Below are 25,785 nucleotides of genomic sequence, written 5' to 3'. Positions count from 1 at the left end.
AATTCGGTTCTTAAGGAATATATGATATATAGTGATGATTTGAATGTATGTGAAGAATTCCTTGGGTTTCAGTCTTTGGAAGAAATGAATGCCAAATCAGTTACAACCACAATATTGATTTTTTAACAAGCTCTGGTCTCGATTATTTATTCAAACTTCTCGTATGTGGTCAGGGATACTACAGTTGTGCTACGATAGAACGTGAAGGTGGTGTTGTATAATGAATAGAAGGTAGGTACCAAAAGACTATTTTCTGTCACTGTGCTAGTCATAAACTTAGCCTGGTGTTAAATAATCTCAATGAACTCTTAGTTGTTACTAATGCAGCAGGCACCATAAAGGAAATAATTCATTTTTTTCGTGAAAATCCGCTAGGAAGGAAGCAGTTCAGCAAAAGTGGGAAAACAAATTCCTATGGTTAAAAACTCTGAACTTAAGACAAAATATCCACACATTCTCGCCATAAAATAGCCAATGGTTTCAGAGCAGCGAAATGCTGCATTTAACGAAGCAAGTGAAACTTTGAATTAATTCCTTAAACTCCTGTTGAGGAGCATAGGGCCGAGACAAGATTTCGCCGTCTGGTTCTGTGATGTGCCATATATTTCAGCGTTCCCCATGTATACCCAAGCTTCTCACTCTCTATCTCTACTGATCTCCTCCATGTCATCTTAGGTCTTCCTCTCCTCTTCTGGCCCTGAGTATTCCACTCGAGAGATTGTTTTGCGAAATCAAGTGAAAAGTAGGCCTAAAACGAAATATCAGGGGTTGGGAGCGACAAGTAGGTAATGGAACGGAAGAAATTGATCCCTTCTCTATAGCAGAAGAGCTTATTTGGAAAAGTGTTATTGTGCAAACCTCACGTCTCCCCTCCGGAAAAAAGAATCCTGCGGGCGCCCTTGCAGACGGAACATGACTTGCTCTAATTTCCGTTTCCTACTTGTTTCTTTTTCGGTCCACATTTATTACCATTGAATTTCCAAGAAAAGCGTACACCGTATTCTAGTTCTCACACTTCACTTGCCGCCATATTCCAGTCCCCTACAACACACAGCAACACTTCTATTCTTGTGAATATCTGTACAGTAAGTAGTAACTATGAACTAATCTATTATTTCGAAACCAATAAAATGAAAGTTCCTCTGTCCTAAGACCATGTTCTGTTACAATGAATCGTCTTCTGGTTTGGTGAGCTATTAACACAAAGAATTACCTTTAGTGAACACTTTCCGTCCTAGTCGTTCGCTACATAGGCTACTATCACTTTCCTGTAAGTTACGATAATACTATATATAAATCCTACATAGCCCTATACATTTTTTAAAATATTAGTCACTACTATGTATTAGTTTTTTTTTTGCTAGTGGCTTTACGTCGCACCGACACAGATAGGTCTTATGGCGACGATGGGATAGGAGAGGGCTAGGAGTTGGAAGGAAGCGGCCGTGGCCTTAATTAAGGTACAGCCCCAGCATTTGCCTGGTGTGAAAATGGGAAACCACGGAAAACCATATTCAGGGATGCCGACAGTGGGATTCGAACCCACTATCTCCCGGATGCAAGCACACAGCTGCGCGCTCCTAACCGCACGGCCAACTCGCCCGGGCTATGTATTAGTAGAAGCACCGCCCTCCCCCCCGCACACACGCATATACATACAGGATTATTCACCCAAGATGTTGCACCGAAATAATAATGTATTATTATTATTATTATTATTATTATTATTATTATTATTATTATTATTATTATTATTATTATTATTCGCCCGTTACATAAAAAAGAGACAAAACTAATGTTAACAACTATAGAGGCATATGACTCTGTCGACAGGGACACATTAATAGAAATGCTGAAGGAATTTGGACTTGATGACAAAACAACTAATATAGTGCAACAGACATTAACAAACACCCGGTCACAAGTAAAATTCCTTGGAGAGCTATCAGAACAGTTTGAAATCAAGACAGGTGTGAGGCAAAGAGATGGCCTCTTCCCAGTCCTTTTCAGCTGCGTCTTGGATAAGGTGACAAGTGAATGGCGAAAAGAAATGAATCAGCAAAATATCCCGAATGGAATCAAGATAGGACACAAAAAGGCTGGACCTAAATTTGAATGTCTTGCATTTGCAGACGACTTAGTGTTCTTCGCTGAAAATCTAGATACTGCCACTACACAGATAGAGGTTTTGCAAGAAGCAGCAGAAAAGGCAGGACTGCAAATATCCTTTGAGAAAACAAAGAACATGAACATAGATCCCAAAGAACCAACATGGACAATGAAGACCAAGTATGGTGACATAAATAGAGTCCACAAATTCAAATATCTAGGGGAGATTCTGACTCCTAACCACAACGAGAAGCCAGCTATCGAAGAAAGAGCAGAGGAGATTGCCTTCAGGCTATGCCAGGAAGTCCAAATCCCTCTCCTATCAAGCCAAACTCAGACACTATAATACCGTGGTGAAACCTGTATGCCTTTATGCAGCAGAGTCCGGCTCCATGGCTAAATGGTTAGCTTGCTGGCCTTTGGTCACAGGGGTCCCGGGTTCGATTCCCGGCAGGCTCGGGAATTTTAACCTTAATTGGTTAATTTCGCTGGCACTGGGGCTGGGTGTATGTGTTGTCTTCATCATCATTATTTCATCCTCATCACGACGCGCAGGTCACCTACGGGTGTCAAATCAAAATACCTGCATCTGGCGAGCCGAATATGTCCTAGGACACTCCCGGCACTAAAAGCCATACGCCATTTCCATTTATGCAGCAGAGACAATTGTCAGAAAGGGGATTACCGAAATAGAAAAGAAAGAGCGTAAATTTCTGAGGAAAATTCTGGAAACCTAGAAAGCAACAGGGAATGAGTTTACTTTCCGTTTGAGATCAAATCAAGAGCTGTATGAAAAATGCGAAAACATTTCAACCTCGGTAAGAAAAATGCGACTGACTTCTATGGACACCTGAAAAAAATGGGACCGGAACGCCTAGCAAATAAGATCCTCATCTTCCAGGAAAGAAGAATGACCTAAGTACCATGGCTGAAAGAAGTTCATCAGGATCTTTAAAAATGTGGCATTGAGGAGGGAGATTTTACAAACAAAACAGTATTCAGAAGGAAAATTGCGCAGATGACGGATCTGTTCGTAGAGAAACCCAGGAGAACAAGAAGCGTGGTCTCGGATGAGGAACGAGCAAAAGCGAGCCAGAGAATGAAGGAGTATTGGCGTAAAAAGAAAGAACATCAACAGTCAAAGAAGTTGTGTAATCGTAACCCATAGGAGGTTGAAACGATCCTACATAAATAATCATAATAATAATATAGAAACATGTAGGCTAATATTGACTGAGTATTTTTTAACATATCGTACTTAACGTAATTATAGTGAAATTTGGCACAGCATGTTCGCTGTAAGTTGAGAAATATCCGGTATGTATCTGGAACGGCTGCTCGTAATGCATCATCCAGTGTGAGTCTGTCAGGAATGATCTGCTTTTATTTTTATGGTGTTCATTGACGAGAACAAAATTTCGCATAGATATGGTGTTTGCTAGTTCGGTCTCGTGGTCAAAAGTATGTACTAGTTCGGTCCAGTGCCAAGAAGTAAGCAATATTAGTTCGTTACCCGTTCATTAAGTAAGCAGTAGGCCTACTAGTTCGGTCCCGAATCGAAAATAGAACAGTCGGCCTATTGGTTGGAAATCAACATTTTCCTTCCCATTCTATGAAGGCTTAGGACGGTCATAAAGCAGGTACAGGCAAACTACAAAATTGCCTGCCCCTTCCTTAACGCATGATCCCATCAGATACACTACTACCACTACTACTTATTATTGTCATCTGTCATTACCTAGACATAGTATTGTTTATCTCATTACGGAGCAATTTATATTGCAGCATGAAAGAAAACAGTGCTGGTGCCTACTCGTTTAAACTTTTTAAAATTTGCTTTAAGTATGGTTTTCCGTGGTTTCCCATGATCACGTCAGGCAAGTGCTGGAGCTGTACTTTAATTAAAGCTACGGCCGCTTCCTTCCCATTCGTAGCACTTTCCTATCACATCGTTCCATTAGTCGGTGTGTCGGTGCGACTTAAAGCAAATTTAAAAAACGAGCAAACGAGTAGGCACCAGCACTGTTTTCTTTCATGCTGCAATATAATTTGCTACGTAATGAGATAAACAATACTATGTCTAGGTATTGACAGATAATAATAATAATAATAATAATAATAATAATAATAATAATAATAATAATAATTAGTAGTAGTAGTAGTAGTAGTAGTAGTAGTAGTAGTAGTAGTAGAGCCTCGGTTCTTTGTGTAGGTCTTCACCAAAGTGATGTCTTCTGACACATTATGCACCAATTTTTAAAATCTTTTAATTTAATCTGCACTACCAAGGCTCTCTTGGAAAATTTTGTATTCCTCCGCCCTTCATAATTCAGATAATTTAAGCCGAGAACGAACTCTGTATCTTATAAATATCTATCCTCTGATCAACTGCAGTAGCTATTTGCAAAATAAATCTGTAGAAACCATACATAGTAAATTAGGACAGGCTGCAGTTCAAGGTGAAACGAAATAATAGGCTGGAAGTATTTTATAATGTGTTTATTTTAGATGGCTTTCATATCAAATCAGAGACAACAAAACAAATCAAAGAAAATAAAGTCATGCCATTCTATTTGCAAGTAAATGTAACAAAAGTTTCAAACAAAATACTGTATATAAATACATTCTAACATACAAATATACTTTCAGCAATAAATACTTAAAATATTCACATATATAAATATATATTTAACAATAAAATTAAAGACATAACTACAAGACAATAAATAATATACTATAATGAAGTACATAGTGTTTCCAGAAAGTGCCATATTGAATTGTGTCCTATACCGATTCTCAGACATACTAGAATGTATACAAAAATACTAATTCAAGAAAAACTATCTTTCACATAGAAGCAGTTCATGCAATAGACAAGTACTACATGTATGAACAAATTGAATTTTAGATTGTGATGTTAAGAAAATAACATCAAATGTTTATCGCTAGATTACGTCCGAGTACTGCATCTGCTACTGGTCAAAAAGCCTTTAGGAAAACATCAGACCTATATACAGCTGCTTCATTTTTATTGAAGTTTGCACTCCGTAGTCAATGAATGTTTGAGTGGTAAAGCATAGGACACATCTCAATCAGTCTAATGAATCATCTTCCATTACTAAACACACACTGGTTATCAGTGTCTGTAAGTCAGAATTAATTCATACAACAATGAAATATAGTAGCGGTAATTTATTTTATTCATGAAAAATGCTTTCTTTTTAAATAATGTCTTTAATTTTTCTCTTATCTGAAAAATTTCTATCAGGGGTTTTTTCGAAATGGTATCATTGATTATTACTATCTGTATACCGCAATATTCAGTATACATATTGACATGAATAACACATTTTACACTTTTAAATTTGCCTATGTCTACAAGTTCGTAAATAACTTTTCATAACAACAACCGTTTCCAGTCGAAATTTTCTATAAGGTATACGAAGATTACCACATTTTGTTTGAATTCAGACAGAAATTTCATTATGGATATTTCTGACAAAATCAAATTTTACCCCTATAGTAGGAACTGTACTTCTCATTCCGCTTTCATTTCTGAAATGATTAAGGCTTTATTTCAGGAAAATACATTTTTCAAGAAAATTACTTTCAAACTATAATTTCTAAGTACTACAAGTCCAAGATAATCTTAAAAACAACATTTCTATTTACAAAGGGAACTATCTAAATCATAATTTGATTACTTTAAAATTTCCCTATCGAGGAAACAAAACAAACAAAAGGATTCAATACTTAAGTACACTTTTGGAATACTGTCAATAATAAATGTGATAATTTTATACTGTCATAAACATGCTGTTTCGTTTCCTCATTGTATCCCTGGATACACATTGTGAGGATCTTAATGATCAACAATATAACGTTAATATTTACAAACAAAGCTAAAAGTTTTGAAAACCATTCTCACGGGCACAATATTATGCAACTCATCTTTCAGTTTTGAGAATATAAAATGAATTCTTATTACTTGTCAGTCTAACTGGAGGAAAATAAATGGCGACCTTCCATTTGAAATACTTCAAGTTTACTGAAAAATATCTGGAGAGAGATATATAGAAAACAAGTAGGTATCATTCATTTGGGAAATAGTTACACGTAACCAGAGTTGGGAAGTAATCGAGTAAAAGTAATTGTAACAAACACTTTCTTAGTAATTTTTACTTGTAATTGTTTCTTTTTAAACCAAACCAAACCCCTTGGCGCAACAACCCCGAAGGGCCATGACGTACCAAGCGACCGCTGCTCACACTCATAGCGTCACAACATGAGGTGTATTTATTTTGTCACTGGCCTTAGAAACCAGTCATACTTCATTACTCAGTGTCTTTAAAACAAGGACGCAACAGAGCACTTAACAATTTTTAAAATATCTCGATTTTGGGTTAGATATAAGAAGTTTGACCGGCCAAGTTGTCTATAAGCTTGCATTCAGGAGATAGCTCGTTCGAGCCGCACCGTTGGCAGCTCTGAGAATGGTTTTCCTGGATTCCCATCTTCACATCAAACAAATCCCAGAGCTGTACTTAGGCCACAGCAATCTTATCACTTTCTCATCCCAGTGTTGCCAGAAACCTGTACAGTATGTGCTAATGGGACATTAAACCACAAGCAGTTTAAAGATATGAACAAGAAGCGTCAGTGTAGTTTTGACTGAAATTGTACATCGTGTTCACTGACAAGTTTGTAACTCTTGATCACATTCTGTATTATTTCACCAAATGGTATTCGTAGGGTAACTGATGATACTTCCGACCTGAATGTCAATATTGGCTAACAACTTGTACATATGAGAACAATCAACAGCATGTTTATGTTCAGGGACTCAGCTATGTCTGCTGACACCCAGTGAAATATTTTTAGTAATTCTCATTTCCTTATACATTTTTTAAAATTTTGGCAACTCATCGCGATGCAATAATTTTAAATAACATTTCAGTGACATCCTTATGCATGATCATTTCATCTAAACAAATGTATCTAATGATGTTCAAGGTTATTAAATAAACTATATACAAAATAATGGAAAACAAAGAGAATTAATAAAAAGAAAATGAAAATGGAATTGATGATTTAGATATGAATATTCAGTAGTGAAGGAATGTTCAAGCTAAACTAATGCGTAGGACAGACAGGTATACCATAAAAATGCATGGGTTGATCATGGAGAGGCCTTTTAACGTGTGAAGTTTAAATGCCAGTTTTTATCAGTATATGATTTGGAATACTGGATATACGATTTTCTAGAGCAAATAATAAATAATGTGTTGGTCACTGTTTACCTCTTATGCTTCCTCTCATAAAAGTATCATATGGACTATCTGCATAACATACTATCATATAAGTCAAATCAATCTCACACTTTATGTAGTGTTTCATTGAATTTATGTAAGAATTTCTGAGGCCATCAGTAGCTGTAAAAAATTTGACGTTTCAGAACGTCTTTCATAGCACCCTACGAAATAATAATAATAAAATAATAATAATAATAATAATAATAATAATATAAATCAGCAATGGCTGGACAGTGAGACTGAATGAGCTGTAAGTCTTCAGTGAGTAGCACTGAAAGTAAACATAAATACTTGCAGAAGTTTCTTAATGCAGTACCTATATCTGAACAGAAGCAATGAGAACACTCAGTCTGGCCACCGCTGATTAGAACAGCACACAAGACCTGGAACATTGATTGTTAAGCTAATGGAATGAGGTGGTCCTAGGTACCAGCTGTCCTAGCCCGTATGGACCGAATGAGGAATAACTTGTTAGAGATGATTTTCATGATACCAGTCCTCACGAGAGCGATTCCCTCTCGTCATTGGCAAGGGGAGGATTTCGGCACCTGTAGACGTAGGCACTCACCGACAAATCATCATCGGTCCTCATGCAGTCCTTTCCCTTGGGACAATCACATCTGTGAACACACACAACAGTCACCATTAGTTTCTGTTCTTGTCCTAAATCATATTGTTTAGTTGCCTATGATTAAAAAGCGATACAGAATGGACACATAAGCTGTAAGAAAGACTAGAGCCATTCTCTGCGATATGTTGATAATTAATTATTTATTATGTTACACGTAATTATTCATTTTTTCATTACAATTAACGCAAACATGGCTTTTGCTAAGTCCTTTCTTGCATTCATAATTTTTAAAAAAAATATTATTTGATCAGTGAGATTGTACAATAGGGTGGGTGTACTTGAAATACTATAGAAATACAAAGATAGTTAATGTACGCGTCAAATTTATCTGCAATTAGTGACACTTATTGAATAAATTAAGGGCACCACTGCTTTCGTCCCTTACAGACTTCAGCTAATCTATTTAACCTAGTGCAAGCGTAGAACAATCTCAATATTTTCTGGTTATTATTATTATTATTATTATTATTATTATTATTATTATTATTATTATTATTATTATTATTATTATTATTATTATTATTATACAATTTGCTTTACATCGCACCGACACACATATAGGTCTTATGGCGACGATTTCTGATTGTTCGTTAACAGATTGATGTATTCCAATTCGGTATTACTAAGACAAAATAAACGCAAGGTAACAAGGTACGCCACATTCCACAAAGCATTACTTACAATTATTTTTCTGAACAATGCATGTGGGATTTTTGAAATGAAAAGAAGTTCGGATTCCACGCAAAAAGTGAAGGTCCTGTGGCTATGATCAAGTTATTAACAGTCACATAGAAGTACAAGCCTGCTTCTTTATTGATAATTCTGCTGATTTAAAAATTGTCATTACATAAAGGTGCGAGATTTATCCAGAACGGTGATAAGAATAGGGACACGGACGTGTCTATGTTTCAATTTTCAAAACGATTAGGCCCAATGTCTATCTATGAGTATTATGCATAAGTCATTACAGATAGAATGACAAGACCGTATTGATAGGAAGACTCATGGTTCTGCTTTCTTTTATGACTGTGGGTTGAGATAATTTTATTAGTATATGCTATAATACTGTTGCTAAAATATATGCGGCCTTCTTCATATTGTAGGGGCTGCCTGGCCGAGGCGGTAAAGGCGTGCTCGGTTCGCCCGAAAAGACGTGGGTTCGAATCCCCGTCAGGAAGTCGTAAAATTTAAGAAACGAGATTTCCACTTCCGGAGGTGCATATGGCCCTGAGGTTCACTCAGCCTACACCAAAAATGAATACCAGGTTAATTCCTGGGGGCAAAGGTGGCCGGGCGTAGTGCTTACCACCATCACGTGCCGAGGTTAACAATGGTGGAAGCCTTTACCTTCCACTCCTCCAAGGGCCTTTATGGCCTGTACGGAGGTGACTTTGCTTTTCTTTTTACTGTACATTTTTCCACTGTCGTCATGTGATAAGGAGGTCTGTGTACCTGGAACTGAGAGTCTACAAGGCATAGAAGAAATTCCATGGATGATGCCGTATTCGTACAGCAGATACCATCACTTGCCTTGCCGTTTATCTTCAGCTAAAATACCGACTCCCCGTTTGCCTTTTTTTTTACGATTTGCTAGACGTTGCACCCACACAGATAGGTCTTACGGCGACGATGGAATAGAAAAGGACTAGGAATGGGAAGGAAGCGGCCGTGGCCTTCAATAAGAACAACCCCAGCATTTGTTTGGTGTAAAAATGGTAAACCACGGAAAATCCGTCTTCAAGATTGTCGACAGTCAGGTTCGAACCTACTATCTCCTGAATGTAAGCTCACATCTGCGCGACCCTAACCGTACGGCCAACTCGCTTGGTCAGTTGCCACTTTCAACTTAATAATTTCTTCCTAGCTACTTCTATATGTTGGAGTCATTGCCAGTCCCAAGTCATGGTAGAATGCATTTCTAGATGGTTTGCCAGAAGATCTCTTCTTCGAGAACACATGCAGTAAAAATAAAACGTCCGCCTCTGTGGTGTAGTAGTTAGTGTGATTAGCTGCCACCCCCGGAGGCCCGGGTTCGATTCCCGGCTCTGCCACGAAATTTGAAAAGTGGTACGAGGGCTGGAACGGGGTCCACTCAGCCTCGGGAGGTCAACTGAGTAGAGGTGGGTTCGATTCCCACCTCAGCCATCCTGGAAGTGGTTTTCCGTGGTTTCCCACTTCTCCTCCAGGCGAATGCCGGGATGGTACCTAACTTAAGGCCACGGCCGCTTCCTTCCCTCTTCCTTGCCTATCCCTTCCAATCTTCCCATCCCTCCACAAGGCCCCTGTTCAGCATAGCAGGTGAGGCCGCCTGGGCGAGGTACTGGTCATACTCCCCAGTTGTATCCCCGACCAAGAGTCTGAAGCTCCAGGACACTGCCCTTGAGGCGGTAGAGGTGGGATCCCTCGCTAAGTCCGAGGGAAAAACCGAACCTGGAGGGTAAACAGATGATGATGATGATGATGAAAAATAAAACAACTTTGTATTCCTTGCATATAGGGAGTAGAGGTTGGAATATGTAAACAGATTAATAGATTCACCGACACGCCAGTTTGCAATTCAGCTAATTTCTATCCGCGCAATGGTAAGAATGGTGTTTTGAAAGAAAACAGTTCATGCAATTGAAATTAACTAGTTCTTATCCTTGGACGGAACAGGTGCAGGATGAGAAAGTATTATGGTAAAAGCTCGTTTACTGGGCGAGTTGGCCGTGCGGTTAGGAGCGCGCAGCTGTGAACTCGCATCCGGGAGATAGTGGGTTCGAAACCCACTGTCGGCAGCCCTGAAAATGGTTTTCCGTGGTTTGCCCATTTTTACACCAGCAAATGCTGGGGCTGTACCTTTATTAAGGCCACGACCGCTTCCTTCCCATTCCTAGGCCTTTCCTGTCCCATCGTCGCAATAAGACCTATCTGTGACGGTGCGACGTAAAACAAATAGCAGAAAAAGAAAAGCTCTTTTACCGAGTTGAAGCCGGGGAGTGCAAGTGCGTCAGTATGTAGTGAACTTGACCCCCGAAGAGTTACGGCATCTCCGTGGGCGAAAGTGCGTCAATGAAGTGATACTGAACTCTAGACCAGAGATTGCGAGAGTCTCGACAATGACAATGCATAAATCAAACATAATTTTCTCGCATATTTTCTGCACTTTCAACTCTTACAGTTACTTAGGAAATAGCGTACACTATCCTGCAATGTTTCGTGTACCAGTTTGGGAATTTCCTGTCAATCATTCGTGTAATATCTCAGTTTCGTGTCGGTATCAGCTACCAGAGCTGGATGTGAGCTTTGACAAAGTCGAGTAAGGAGGGAACAAGGAGTAAGCTTCTACATAGTACTCGTACAAACGACGAACCAAGGATGAAGCTAAGAAGTCCACACTGCAGGCATCGGTAAGAATCACTGGGGCTCGAGTTCGGCTCCATGGCTAAATGGTTAGCGTGCTGGCCTTTGGTCACAAGGACCCCGGGTTCGATTCCCGGCAGGGTCGGGAATTTTAACCATGATTGGTTAATTTCGCTGGCATGGGGGCTGGGTGTATGTGTCGTCTTCATCATCATTTCATCACGACGCGCAGGTCGTCTACGGGTGTCAAATGAAAAGACCTGCATCTGGCCAGCCGAACTTGTCCTCGGACACTCCCGGCATTTCATTTCATTACTGGGGCTCGAACTCAATCACTGCACTGTGACTCTTGGAACAAGTCCGATTAACGATTACGGTTGTAGTGGTCGGTTGGGGCACTGCCATAACTTCCTGCACCACACTGGATGACCTTAGGAGAGGAGTCGGAGCGGTTCCTGTTTACGTAAGGCGGAAGACAGCGAACATGTGCGTATGTTTATCGCTAAGTAATCGTATGAATTCTGCAGATTCTATCTGCTATTTGCTTTACGTCGCACCGACACAGATTGGACAGGAAAGGCCTAGGAATTGGAAGGAAGCGGCCGTGGCCTTAATTAAGGTACAGCCCCAGCATTTGTCTAGTATGGAAACGGGAAACCACGGAAAACCATCTTCAGGGCTGCCGACAGTGGGATTCGAACCCACTATCTCCCGGATGCGAGCTCACAGCTGCGCGCTCCTAACCGCACGTCCAACTCGCCCGGTGCAGATTCTATCTAGCAGAGGGCGAGTTACCATAAATATTCTCTTACATGTTCTCGCCACATCCATGGATTGTCTTTAAGAGCCTATGACGTTACCATTTGCCGACCATCGGATCAGTGGAAAGAACAAATCTGGAATGTTGTTCCTTACATCTCCAGTACAATTAAACTGGGCAGTGAGAAAGGCAATTCTTAGTCGTGTATCCTAGCAGCTTGAAGTAGCATAAGCTAAGCTTGAGAAGTACTTTGCAGATCTACTAGTGAAACAATAACCGACCAATGAGTGGGCTTTCCCCTCCTCAACGCCTGAACAGCACCTGGTTTCTCGGATAGAGCAACAGAACAATTCTATGAGCTAATGATCGAAACCAGTTCTTCTTGGGTATATTTCGCCAGTACAATAGTTCAGTACTAACAGCCCTGTTTTTTCGAGCTCATCTATACATGCAATGGGTCTACCTGGCGTAAAATTCGTGTAAATTTATGGCAGAGATAAAAATATACAGCGTTTTTCAAAGCAGCAATAGTTGAAGAGATCTTGGCAGTAATATTTTTACTGTCCCACTAACGAAAGGAACTTGACAATATGATTTAATGAAATGTTCTGTGGGTTTATGCCACGTACGAGTAATTTGAAAATCCCTGCCTGTGGTTCCTTACTCAAATGATAAGTATAACCGGTTTTTTGAACGGGAATTATAATAAGAGTCGCACATACTTATTGGCAATGGTAAACAAATTATATGCATAGGGGAACTTGACATAGTTATGATATAGTGACTGTACAGATTTAAACCTACTTCACTGCTCAGGTACTAAGGATGACCGTAGCCACACAACAGGAAGCGTTTTGACGAAGTAATATTTAAAAATAGTCTAATGAACTAGGTTTAATTTAAATTTAATATTAATTCTAGAAGAGCCTCCGTGGCTCAGACGGCAGCGCGTCGGCCCCTCATCGCTGGATACCGTGGTTCAAATCCCGGTCTCTCCATGTGAGATTTGTGCTGGACAAAGCGGAGGCGGGACAGGTTTTTCTCCGGGTACTCCGGTTTTCCCTGTCATCATTCATTCTAGCAATACTCTCCATTCTCATTTCATTGCATCTATCAGTCATTAATATATATATCACTTTGGGAGTGGCGACCCCATCGTACTAACAGCCTATATCTGCTTCCTTCATTACATCCCTGACCCGGTGAATGACTGGAAAACAGGTTGTAGGTTTTCATTTTCACGAATTCTATTATTATTTCCTCATTACGTGATTGTAGGCAAGTACCTGGGTAGATGGCGCATAGTTCTCTAGGAGGGGACACTACTACTACTAAAATGTTTTCATTCCTCCCCTGAAGGGGGAGGCGGGCCTCTTAGACGGTGACGCCGTCTCTCAGGCCGGGAGATTTGTTACGGTGAAGAAGGTGCTCGGAGAAGGTGAGGGGGTTGGCGGCCGTGGTCTATACTAGGAACTGTCCCGGCATTCGCCTTAGTGCAGGAGAATGGGAAACCACGGGAAACCATTCTCAAGGCAGCCGACGGTTGGGGCCAGCCGTGAGGTCCAGCCCTATCCCGTCTCCCGAATGCAGAGGCGTAGAGTCACGGTAGAGCCGTGGCCACCCCTCCTCTGCTCGGTTGGCCGGTCAGAGTGCAGAGCTGTCGGACCACGGACAAGCCGTGACCGCTTATGGGCCGAGACCTACTCTGCATCTACCGACCGCGAGGACAGTCCTCACTCAAAATGTCATGTTTCCCTTATTTCAAAGTTCGAGGTGGTAGGTCAAGTAAAAAAACGTCCGCAAGTTGGCCCACTCCGACCAATTTCCTCCCACTGAAATCTTTAAAGTGTTTTTTCCATTTGTTTCTAGCAACTTCTTTGTGCCTTCTTTGTAGGGCAGCAAGGATGATTTTGCTACAGGCCTCATCCTGTTTACTCCTCCCCGTCAGAAGAAAGCAATCAATGATCAGCAAGTGGTGACCTTACTTTGAGGTGAGGAAATCTCTAAATATTGTTACTTATTGGAGGTTTTGTGAACTTACGTGTTCTTCATGAAGTAGTCGACACGGCGTGTGAAGGGTATATACACCGCCCATCCACAAGGTGTACTACTATGACAGATCTTCACCATGTTCATATCTCCTGCCGGACTCGTCTCCGCCACAGCCCTCTGAAACAAGATAGAACCTTATATTAGGACGATCGAAGTCACATTATATCTCCAGACTCCTTTTGGTTGGTTAGACGCATTCTGTTATTATTACAGTCACTGCTGGGCTAGTGAGATAGCTTCACTCTCAAGGAATGAGAGGGTTCACTGCCAGCTAGTGAGGGATCACATGCTCTCTCTTTCTCATTTATTGACTGCCGGGACTTGGTCGCACGCTGTCCCTTGTTGACAGTACAACAATATTTTAAAATTAAATTCGACCAAATTTTGTCATGAACATCACCACCCCACTCCTCCCTTAAAAATAAACCAATAAGTTAATGATGGCGGAAAAAAAGTTTAAATCTTTCTGTAAACCCCTAGAAAATTCAGTAATTTTAAAATCACACGTGCCCTGTATACGTATATGTATTTATCTAACTAGCTAGCTAATTAGCTACCTAGATATATAAATTAATAAACGAATCGTGTCGCTTCAAAGTAGGCAACCCTAATGACAAGTGAAGGGATGTGTTAAACATTGTTTTGTTTTACGTCGCACCGACACGGACGGATGTTATGACGACGATGGGATAGGAAAGGCCGAGGAGTGGGAAGGAAGCGGCCGTAGTCTTGATTACGGCACAGCCCCAGCATTTGCTTCGAGGGAAAATGAGAAGCCACGGAAAACCGTCTTCAGGGCTACCGACAGTGGGAATCGAACCCTCTATCTCCCGAATGCAAGCTGACAACTACGTACTCAAACCGCGTAGTAACTCGCTTGTCAGGTGAAGGGATATAATAATAACAATAATAATAATAATAATAATAATAATAATAATAATAATAATAATAACACCGAGCTCGATAGCTGCAGTCGCTTAAGTGCGGCCAGTATGAAGTATGCGGGAGATAGTGGGTTCGAACCCCACTGTAGGCTGCCCTGAAGATGGTTTTCCGTGGTTTCCCATTTTCACACCAGGCAAATGCTAGGGCTTTACCTTAATTAAGGCCACGGCTACTTCCTTCCCACTCCTAGCCCCTTCCTGTCCCATCGTCGCCATAAGACCTATCTGTGTCGTTGTGACGTGAAACAACTTGTAAAAAAAATAATAGGGCCTAATAATAATAATCTAATGTTCTTTGTTTAACGTCCATACATTTGCCATATATTTTAAGAGACACCATGGTGATAGAATTTGTCCTACAGGATTTCCTTAATGTACTGGGAGCCAACAACACAGAGTTCTCTTATTTAAACCTTCAAATGCCACGGGCCTCAGCTAGGAGTGAACTCAGTATCTTGGTCACTGAAGGACAGAGACTAACTGACTGCGCCACTGAGTTTGGCTGTACGTAAAAGCTTAATAGTCTGTGTTAACATACACATCTCTGAGAATAGATTTTCTTTGTACGTTCCATGGTGTAAGCAGTTTGAGGTAAGCCTACCAGATCTAGTCGGATCTCCGAAGTTAAGCAATGTTGGGCGGGGTCAGTGCTCGAGGAGTGCCATGCTGTTGGCCAGTGGGGGAGTGGAAAAGAACTAACCTACGACAAGTCTGTCTCGGGTTGCAAGATCAATGAACACGTTTTATTATTATTTATTATTATTATTATTAACAAATACATCGCAATTGGGAAATATCCCGGTGGCAATGGTCACTTACTTGACTTAGACGGGGAGCGCGGGTTGTCCGGTTCGCCAACACCCAGGAACAGATAAGGCAGTAAACTTTCCATGTTATTATAAGAAAAAATACTCGACTGAATAAAAATGTATTCATGTTATGTCTACTAATATTCGGGTCATGTGCATGGTTGGTAAGTAGTAGCACAAATAACTTCAACATCTTCGGAGGGTAGTTTACCTAGTGAGCCCGCTGGACTGTCACATTCCACTACATTATGTATTGTGCCTGAACACCACGATAGTGGGCTCACGCAGGTGATAGTGTTTGACTCCGTATCAAGTCACATGTTTATTGGTGAAAGGCAAGCTCTGAAAATGGAGGTTTTTCAGTGTTCAGTTTTCTAATACATCAATGAAATAACACAAGTCATGGCTACAAGTGAGAACCAGATATCAAGTCCAGTCTTAGCAGAGTGGATAATCACAAACAAGCAGACGAATGACTTATTTATGATTAAGTATGGCAATAACAAGCTGAGCTAATTAAATAGGAGTGAATAGTAACTGTAAGAACACACGGTGCAGAGGCAAAATGATAATGGAACTGTCGGATCACCAGGAGGTGTCGTGAGTGTTCGAATCATATTCCTATTACATAAGAGTTCTTCTACCAGTCTTTTCACATTTATTTGCAGCCCCTAGCAATTCGTAACACGCCTCTACGTTTCATATACAGCAATTAAGCAGTTAAAGGAAAATGTTTATGGTTTCGTAAATTGATTCAGGAAATTCAAGTCAGATATCCGATACTAATTAATATATCGTAACACCAGGGTCCGTCCACCTCTGTGGTGTAGTGATTAGTATGATTAGCTGCCACTCCCGGAGGCCCGGGTTCGATTCACAGCTCTGCCACGAAATTTGAAAAGTGGTACTAGGGCTGGAACGGGGTCCATTCAGCCTCGGGAGGTCAAATGAGTAGCGGTGGGTTCGATTCCCACCTCAGCCATCCTGGAAGCAGTTTTCCGTGGTTTCCCACTTCTCCTCCCGGCAAATGCCGGGATGGTACCTAACTTAAGGCCACGGTCGCTTCCTTCCCTCTTCTTTGTCTATCCCTTCCAATCTCCCCCCCCCCACCAAGGCCCCTGTTCAGCATAGCAGGTGAGGCCGCCTGGGCGAGGTACTGGTCATCCTCCCCAGTTTCATCCCCTGACCGAATGTCTCACGCTCCAGGACACTGCCCTTGAGGTGGTAGAGGTGGGATCCCTCGCTGAGTCCGAGGGAAAAACTAACCCTGGAGGGTAAACAGATTAAGAAAGAAAGAAAGAAAACCAAGTTCCATAAAATAAATGTGTATGTATGTTTAGTCCTCAGCCCGAAGACTGGTTGGATCCTCAACAGTTCCGCCATCAGCTGTCATAGATGGCCTAGGCATCACTGAAGAGGCGTACTAGGGAAATGAGGAGTGAGGTAGTTTCCCGTTGCTTTCCTCACCGAACCAGAAGTTGCTATTACATATCAGTCTGCCAAGCCCACTGAAATGCATGCACCAACTGACCGTATGAGCAATATTTTCACACCATTCATAGTAGGGACTGGCTGCAGAAGGAATGGCATTACTAGCATCACTCATGCCTCAGTCACTTTCATTTTGTCAAAGCCAAGGATAAAGCTGAGACAGATCAATGAAAGTAACAAGATTGTTCTAGCCCATACCAGAAGACATAGTGCACTGTAAACACTAGGTCCCGCCAGCAAAGGCACAAAATAAATGTAATTACATCTTATACGAATAGAGGACAAAGTGCTCATCGATGAGCATCAAATAGCTGTAGAGGAAAACCCCCGAAACGTATTGTAGTATCATGCCCATTGCCACTGACAGAATCTGAACTTCCCTTGCAGCAGTGAGGAAGAACACGCCTTCACAGGGCCTGGCAGTCTGGCTCCCACATGCGGAAGAGAATTTAAAGTCATTTGAGCTTGTTCCTGTCCATACATTACGGACGAGGTCAGAGCTGAAACTCAAATGAACGTCAGAAATTGAAACCACGCCTCACAGTTCGGAGAGCCTGTTTGGCTTGGGAGTCATTCATGTTATGTCTACTAATATTCGGACCATGTGCAGCAACAAAAAAACAAAACAGCACGAACCAGTTACTCCATACAGATAATTATGAAAGCGTAGTATGGGTAACCTTGCCATGTCAAAAGTCATTTAGTAGAGGTCATCCCAGTCCTCATTGATAACCTTCCGGGTTAATCATGAATGGAATCAAATTTTCTGATGTAGGTCTGCTACGCAGTTACTCCAGCGCGGGCGGCTGCCTTCATTCAGCACAGTCTGGAGGCCAGCTCTCCTCAGCTTTCACGTCGACGACACTTCCTTCTTACAAGAAGAAAGTGCTTTCAGCGCCGTCTGGAATCTGGCATTTGAGATATCATTTTATGCCCTCGGGAAAGTAATTCATACGTATTGCTCATAAGTGAAATAGCCGGTATTTACAAACCCATTTTGATAACAGGCTGAGAAATTCCCTAAAATAACCCCGATGTCTGGCCCTCACATACGGCAACGGCTTGGAAAGTCTGCTGTCACATTTCAAACAACAGTATATGGACATGTCGGAACAGTCTTCAGCACCGACTATGCAGCTCTTCCGTGGGCTCAAATTAATAGAACCTTTTTGAACACCGATTCCAAAGTGAAAACACGTTGAACACTATCATCACCTCTGAACTATTTAATAACTATTTCCGGTTATTTTACGGTGGCTAGTCCTCCATGAACCGCCAACGGTACACAACTGAAACATCCTTTGGATAGATTTAAGGACTAAAGTGGCAACTTACATTGAAGTAAATGTCAACTTATATGAACTGCTTGAGGAAAACTTGAGAGAACCGAGATACGTCGAGGAAACTTAACAGCTAACCGAATAGTAGACTAATAATAACGTTACTGGTTTTGCGTCCTACTTACAACTTTATAAAGATTTTCAGAGTCGTCAAGTTGCCGAAATTTGTCCCGCAGGAATGATTTTTTATATGCCGGTAAGTTTAGTGACATGAGACTTATTTTAGCACCTTCACTTACCACCAAACTGAGGCGCGATCGACCCTGCCAATTTGCCACTCAGTCCGGCTCCATGGCTAAAATGGTTAGTGTGCTGGCCTTTGGTCACAGGGGTCCCGGGTTCGATACCCGACAGGGTCGGGAATTTTAACCATCATTGGTTAATTCCGATGGCACGGGGGCTGGGTGTATGTGTCGTCTTAATAATCATTTCATCCTCATCACGATGCGCAGGTCGCCTAAGGGAGCCAAATCAAAAGACCTGCACGTGCGAGCCGAACATGTCCCCGGATACTCCCGGCACTAAAAGCCAATTCATTTCATTTCCATTATGCCACTGAGCCCATCAATCGAATGGTGGTGACGGAAGTTAATGCATTTATGGTGTGCTTAACAACATCTAGGAGGCCTGTAATCTACAATATGAGGTGCTTGTAGTAAACCACCTCAATGCTCCTTGGATAAATTTAGTCATCTTAACTTTTTTTGCGAGTGGCTTTACGTCGCACCGACACAGATAGGTCGTATGGCGACGATGGGATAGGAAAGGCCTAGAAGTTGGAAGGAAGCGGTCGTGGCCTTAATTAAGGTACAGTCCCAGCATTTACGTGGTGTGAAAATGGGAAACCACGGAAAACCATCTTCAGGGCTGCCGGCAGTGGGATTCGAACCCACAATCTCCCGGATGCAAGCTCACAGCCGCGCGCTCCTAACCGCACGGCCAACTCGCCCGGTCATATTAACTTGAGGCATTACCTTGTACGCTTACAAAATCTCCCTCTCAGGTACAAAACTTAATCATTTCACTCTATGGAATTTGTCGTTCGTTCCGGGGGAAATTGAGGTCTGATTCCTGCTTTGTGACTAATTCTTTGACTTACCCTTTTTCTTTTTTTGGCTTGTGTTAAGCGCATTTTCCCGCTCACTAACAAAGAGAGGATTATGGAGGACTACTTCAATGAGATTCCGAGGAGCTGGTGAGGGACAGGAGGGATAAGACAGCAAGAATTGTGGAGAACAAGGAAACACGAAAGAGGTTATATTCTGTGGGAGGGGCGGTAGTTATGTAGGAGAGTGAGTCATTGGCCCTGTTTGTTCATACTGCCCCTTACGTAAACCTTCTAAATAAGGATTGAAGTAAAATTGCCGACATGGTGAGACCGTTAACATCTTTCCTAATGCAACACTTAATTCCAAAGTATAAGCCTGACAGTAGACGGTGAAATAAACCGGAGTAACTTCTAGAAAATAACATGTTGATATTGGCCTTCTCATGTTTCTAAAACAACAAATATACTATCACCAATGAACATTCAGTGAAACTGGAGAATTTTAGAAGTGTTCATTAGCAGTACACAGGTTATTCACCTATAATCTTGTCATGAACGTAAACTTTCCTATACCGTCTTTAGTCCACCAGTTACAAAGGATACATCATATTGTATTTACGAGACATGCTTGTACTAGATGTACTGTACTGTGCATTACCAGTTGTTTGGCTGGGATCGCAATAGGGAAACAGCTTGCGTCAGCGAACGCCGTCCGATGCGGCAAGACAGTGCCCGCTGTGAGCCACTAAAACAGCAAGGTGACGTATTATCGATATTTCAAGAAGTAATTGGCCAATGTATGAATTAATTACACGTGTGAAGTTGCTGCAGAACAGACTTCTCTGCTTGTGTCAGAAGTTTCTATAACTTAATTATAAAGAAAGAAAACGGAGTTGGTGTCGATATCTCCGTTATTAATAAATCGCCGGACTGAGTAGCTCAGACGGTAGAGCACTGACCTTCAGAGCTCAAGTGGGCAGGTTTGATCCTGGCTTATTCCGGTGGTAATAATAATAATAATTTTGTGTGGCTTCTTCTAGCCGGGTGCAGCCCTTGTACGGCAGACCCTCCGATGAGGGTGGGCGGCATCTGCCATGTGTAGGTGATTGCGTGTTATTGTGGTGGAGGATAGTGTTGTGTGTAGTGTGTGAGTTGCAGGGAAGTTGCGGACAGCACAAACACGCAGCCCCCGAGTCATTGGAATTAACCAATGAAGGTTAAAATCCACGACCCGGCCGGGAATCGAACCCGGGACCCGCTGAACCGAAGGCCAGTACGATTCCGGTGGTATTTGAAGGTGCTCAAATATGGCAGACTCATGTCAGCAGATTTACTGGCACGTTAAGGAACTCCTGTGCAGCGCGCGAAATAAGGGAGTAATGGGGTGGGGGTGGGGGGGAGAAGGATCATACGGCTTAACTACTAGTGTTTATTTCAGGCAGTACCTGGCGAGGGAGGGGGTGTATAATTTTCCAGTAAGTAAATTATCCCCTTCCCCAGAAAAATGTAAATTTTAAATCTTTTTGTTCGAATTATGTTGTTATAACAAGAAAGATAAACCTTGGAAAGTTATTCCGCTACCTATCGAAAACACACTCTCTCCAAGAAGTACAGGAGTGGAGTAAGCTCGAGCTACTTAGAGCGTTGACAAGGGAGGAGGGCTTCAAATAAGTTATATTTTTGCCCGGGTTTCAGATGGACTAGCCAGAGTGAAACATGAACAATAGGCTGCAGCTGCGGAGTTGCCACTGCACCGCTACGTTGCTTTATTGCTCAAGGTCTGGCAGTCATTCAATTATTTCTATATTATCTGTATTATTACAGATGCTTTTGTGAAAACATGCACAGTAAAAGACATTAATTTCAGTAATATATATGTTCTACATTTTCTTCATTATTTGATAATAAAATAATCCCCCTCCCCATCCCGCGCAATTTTAGTGGCGAGGAACCTTTGATAAAAAATCATCGGTGTGGGGGCTACCTCCTCCGCGATTTCGCACCCTGCTTCTGCGGGACAAATCTCCGTCACTTCGACGTCACCGAAATCCGTAAAAAAGTAATTATTCATTCCAGGGAAATATGGAGCAGAATACTTAACGAGCCCCTTAATACTAGTTAAGAATACGAGGAAAGCATATTTATATTTTCGATGGATTAGAAGCTATTTAATTGTAAAAAAAAAGTTATTTCGTTGTAACATCTTGGGTGAATAACCCTATAAACAATCAACAAAGTTGATACAAGCTTTAGAAAATGTTTCGTAAATCCTGTCGAGGATTCCATTAACTGTGACTGAACAACTAGTAACAAATTCCTACTGCTCTTGGTTATCAAAGGGAGGCGATGGGCAACGTTAAAATTAACAATATTATGGGTTAAGATATTCTGAGTATGAAAAGAACTTGGGGACGTACCGGTACTTCTTCAGTTCGTATGTTCAGACCGAATAAATGTATTTTCTCTCTCCTCAATTCGTATCTGTAGCTCGATTACCTGGGCCACAAATGAAAATCCACAGCCTGTTTCTAGTCATTCGACCGGGTCAGGAATGGAATGAATGAAGCCCCCATCTAGCGGCGAGGATAGGAATTGTGCCAGCTGGCGAAGCCTGTCGCACTCCTCTGGGACAATAATTAATTACTGGAGAGTGTTGCTTGAATGACAGGGAAAACCGGAGTACCCGCAGAAAAACCTGTCCTGCCTCCGCTTTGTCCAGCACAAGACTCGCATGGAGTGACCGGGATTTGAACTATGGAACCCAGCGGTGAGAGGCCGGCGCTCTGCCACCTGAGCCACAGAGGTTCACTTGTACTGCAACGGTTGATAATTACCCTCTCCACAAGCCTGCAGGTAAAACCGCCCCAGTCTTTTGCCTAGATGTTAGACCATCTTTATGGGCAAAGAATACTTCGATGAATGTCCCACAAACAGGGCCAATTTCTTTCGGCGAAGTACAGGTTCGGAATGTAGGCCTACTGTATAATTAATACGGCCCGGATATTTATGACCTAAATATGTTAGAAATATGCAAGCATTTATGACCTAAGAATGTATTAAAATATGACAATAAATAGTCTGTATGTATGTTGTGTATGTTGGGTATTCAGCCCGAAGGCTGGTTTGATCCTCTGCAGCTCCGCCAACAGCTGTCATAAATAGCCTAGGCGTCACTGAAGAGGCGTACTAGGGAAATGAGGAGTGAGGTAGTTTCCCGTTGCTTTCCTCACCGAGCCAGCCGCTGCTATTACATATCAGTCTGCCAAGCCCACTGAAATGCATGCGCCAACTGACCCTATGAGCGATATTTTCACACCATTCATAACAGGGACTGGCTGTATAAGCAATGGTATTACTAGCATCACTCATACCTCAGTCACTTTCATATTGTCAAAGCCAAGGATGAGACTGAGACAGGTCAATGAAAGTAACAAATTTGATATAGCCCATACCAGAAGACATAGTGCACTGTAAATACTACATCTCGCCAGCAAAGGCATATAAATAGCCTATGTCTTAAAACGTTTTTTGGTCACATTTTCGAAGTCTTCAAAAGCTTGCCGCTGTTTAAATTAACATTATATTGAAAATATACTTTTAAAATCTAGAACATTCAATAATAACAAATAAGTATTATTATTATTATTATTATTATTATTATATTTTGAATTTATTTAATTACTCATTCCAGAAGTAACTCTCGACTCTGCACAGAATGAAATAAATACCACATTTTGATGGGCGATCAGAAAGAATTACAATAGTGATTACATAGTCTATACTTTAAAGTTTTCAAATTGTAACGAACTTCTATTTTCACGCAACATTGACTTGTAACCGGAAAAAAGCCCGTCAACATCGCAGGATGTTATTGGGGCATATTTGAAATACGTCAAATAATTAGAGTTCAATTGAGGCTCACCTTCCTGTCGTTTTATACACATCTGTCTCTTTCTATACAGCTTACCCTCCTAATTCCAGATATATATTTCTAGAGAGAGAGATTTATTAAAGAAATAAATAATCCGTCCTCCAATGAGGGTGACCATTTGGATCCGGAGTACAGTTTCAATTTCAACGGAGTTTAAAAATATCAAGAAATGAAAATTTAATCGTTGAAGCTGTTATCTTCTATTTTCCCAGGGTTAGTGGGTGAGAAATGTCAATCACGTTCTCAGGTACAGATGGAAGTGAATGATTTGCAGAGAGTCCCTCAGTATCTGTATTACTATTTTTTCTAACTTGCAGAATGGAATTGTAAGAAATTACAGACAGCTAGGAGATGTGAAAAATCCGTCTTTGAGACGACTGAAAGCAGGTATGCGAAAATGGAATAAAAATATAAAAATATGGCAAACGCACGAAAACTCACGAGGAAAAGTGACCATAATATGAAAAATTACCGGAAAATGGCAAAAAACATTAAATGAGCCACAATATGACTTTATATGACCCGTGAAAATTGCATCATTTTAGTCATCGTAGATATAGACATGCTTAACCTGTATTTTCTATGGAAGGAATATACAGAAATAAAATATGACATGTCATAAATATTCTGGCCCTAATAATAGTCTGTCGAAGCGGTTCGAACAACTACCTGCACGAGAGGACACGGTCATGTCATGCCGTTCCATTTTCGGCTGCAATGACTGTTTTAATTTGAAGTATTCAGCAGTGGAATTTTAAATGTGGTTTTATATACGCTGAAAGCGAGAAAGTTTCTGAAGTAAACACCAACTCATCACCAAAACTTTCAAAATAGTGAGAAATTCCAAATATTCTCTGAAATCAGCCACTGATATGAACACTGTTTGCTGCCTAGAACGACAGGCTAAAACGGAAACAAACCCAAACATTATGTTCACAAGTACTTGCTGAATATTTATGTTGTCAAGAAATTCTCACGGACTACCGTGAAGTTGTCAATGAGTTTTGCTTAGTGCCTTTATAACTACCAGGAAGCGGAAGTGATTGACTATATTATAGCTCAGTAAAGCCATTACAGTTTGTACTGACAGTTGTAAAAATGAACGAAATACTTTTTTTTAGGAGAAATACAAGAAGTATGAATATTTATTCTCTGAGTTTGTTTCTGTTATGAATACAATCACCTCCTAGATTTATACTAATGATGTCACAATAACAAACTGCGTGACATAAACAGAAACCAAGGAAGAAATTCTGGGTTGAGCCCGGACTTGATTAATTCAACCCATCAGCTTGTTTGGTATCTTTTTCTGCTCTACTACACATGCATAACAGTCAATTAACAATTAGGAAGAATTCAACTTTGAAATAATTTATTCATGGTACTCACCCTTGTATGCATGGCGGCAGCATGCACCGGCGCAGTGACCATGGCCAAGAGCAGCATCAGGCAGCACAACCCCGCTCGCTTTCCGCTTTCCATTTCAGTAGTATGAGATGACAAGATCTATTCACAACTTCTCTCCTACGTTTAGCAAGCCGTCAGATCTCTTTCTTCCTTTGCCGCTAGTTGTGGCGCGGTTTATAGGGAGAGGTCTGGGCTCGGGTGGGGGGAGGGCGGTCCAGGCCGACCAATCTGGGAGCAGAACTTGACACTCAGTTATGCGCGGTTTCGGTAACCTCACTTTTCCTGCATGAAGTTGTAACATCTGATCTCGGTGATTACGGACCGGGCCATTCAAGGCAAGAGCGCACATGCGTGCTTGCATGTGCCTCCCTCTGCCTCTTCCAAGAAAAGGAGCATACGTGCGGTTTTAGCGTCCCAGAAAATCATACTCTGTTTCTGATCGTCGTGACTACTTCGTTGCGAATTTAATTACTATGAGTAATAGAATTATACGTAATAACTGTTACTGTGATATTGGAAATTAACTGCGGAGTTCGAGGGAAGACCTATACTTAAAATTACTCCGTTGTTATTATTTTGATTTTACCTCAGTTTGTGAGAATGGGTTGA

The 25,785-nt window shown here is 41.3% G+C and overlaps 1 protein-coding gene across 1 annotated transcript; it reads right to left on the bottom strand.

Annotated features, from left to right (window-relative positions):
- Positions 1-4,593: 4,593 nt before the first annotated feature.
- LOC136864469 (uncharacterized) lies at positions 4,594-25,333 on the bottom strand. The gene is made up of 3 exons (XM_067141488.2): positions 25,159-25,333; positions 14,196-14,323; positions 4,594-8,041 (listed from the first exon to the last, which is right to left on the bottom strand). Exons 1-3 carry the CDS (start codon positions 25,249-25,251, stop codon positions 7,921-7,923), a joined length of 342 nt encoding a protein of 113 aa, XP_066997589.2. The 5' UTR covers positions 25,252-25,333; the 3' UTR covers positions 4,594-7,920.
- Positions 25,334-25,785: the final 452 nt, after the last annotated feature.

Source organism: Anabrus simplex, chromosome 2 (assembly GCF_040414725.1).
Source record: "Anabrus simplex isolate iqAnaSimp1 chromosome 2, ASM4041472v1, whole genome shotgun sequence".
NCBI lineage: Eukaryota > Metazoa > Arthropoda > Insecta > Orthoptera > Tettigoniidae > Anabrus > Anabrus simplex.
The sequence above is the reverse complement of the archived record's forward strand: the minus strand, read 5'-3'. Positions and strand labels throughout refer to the sequence as shown.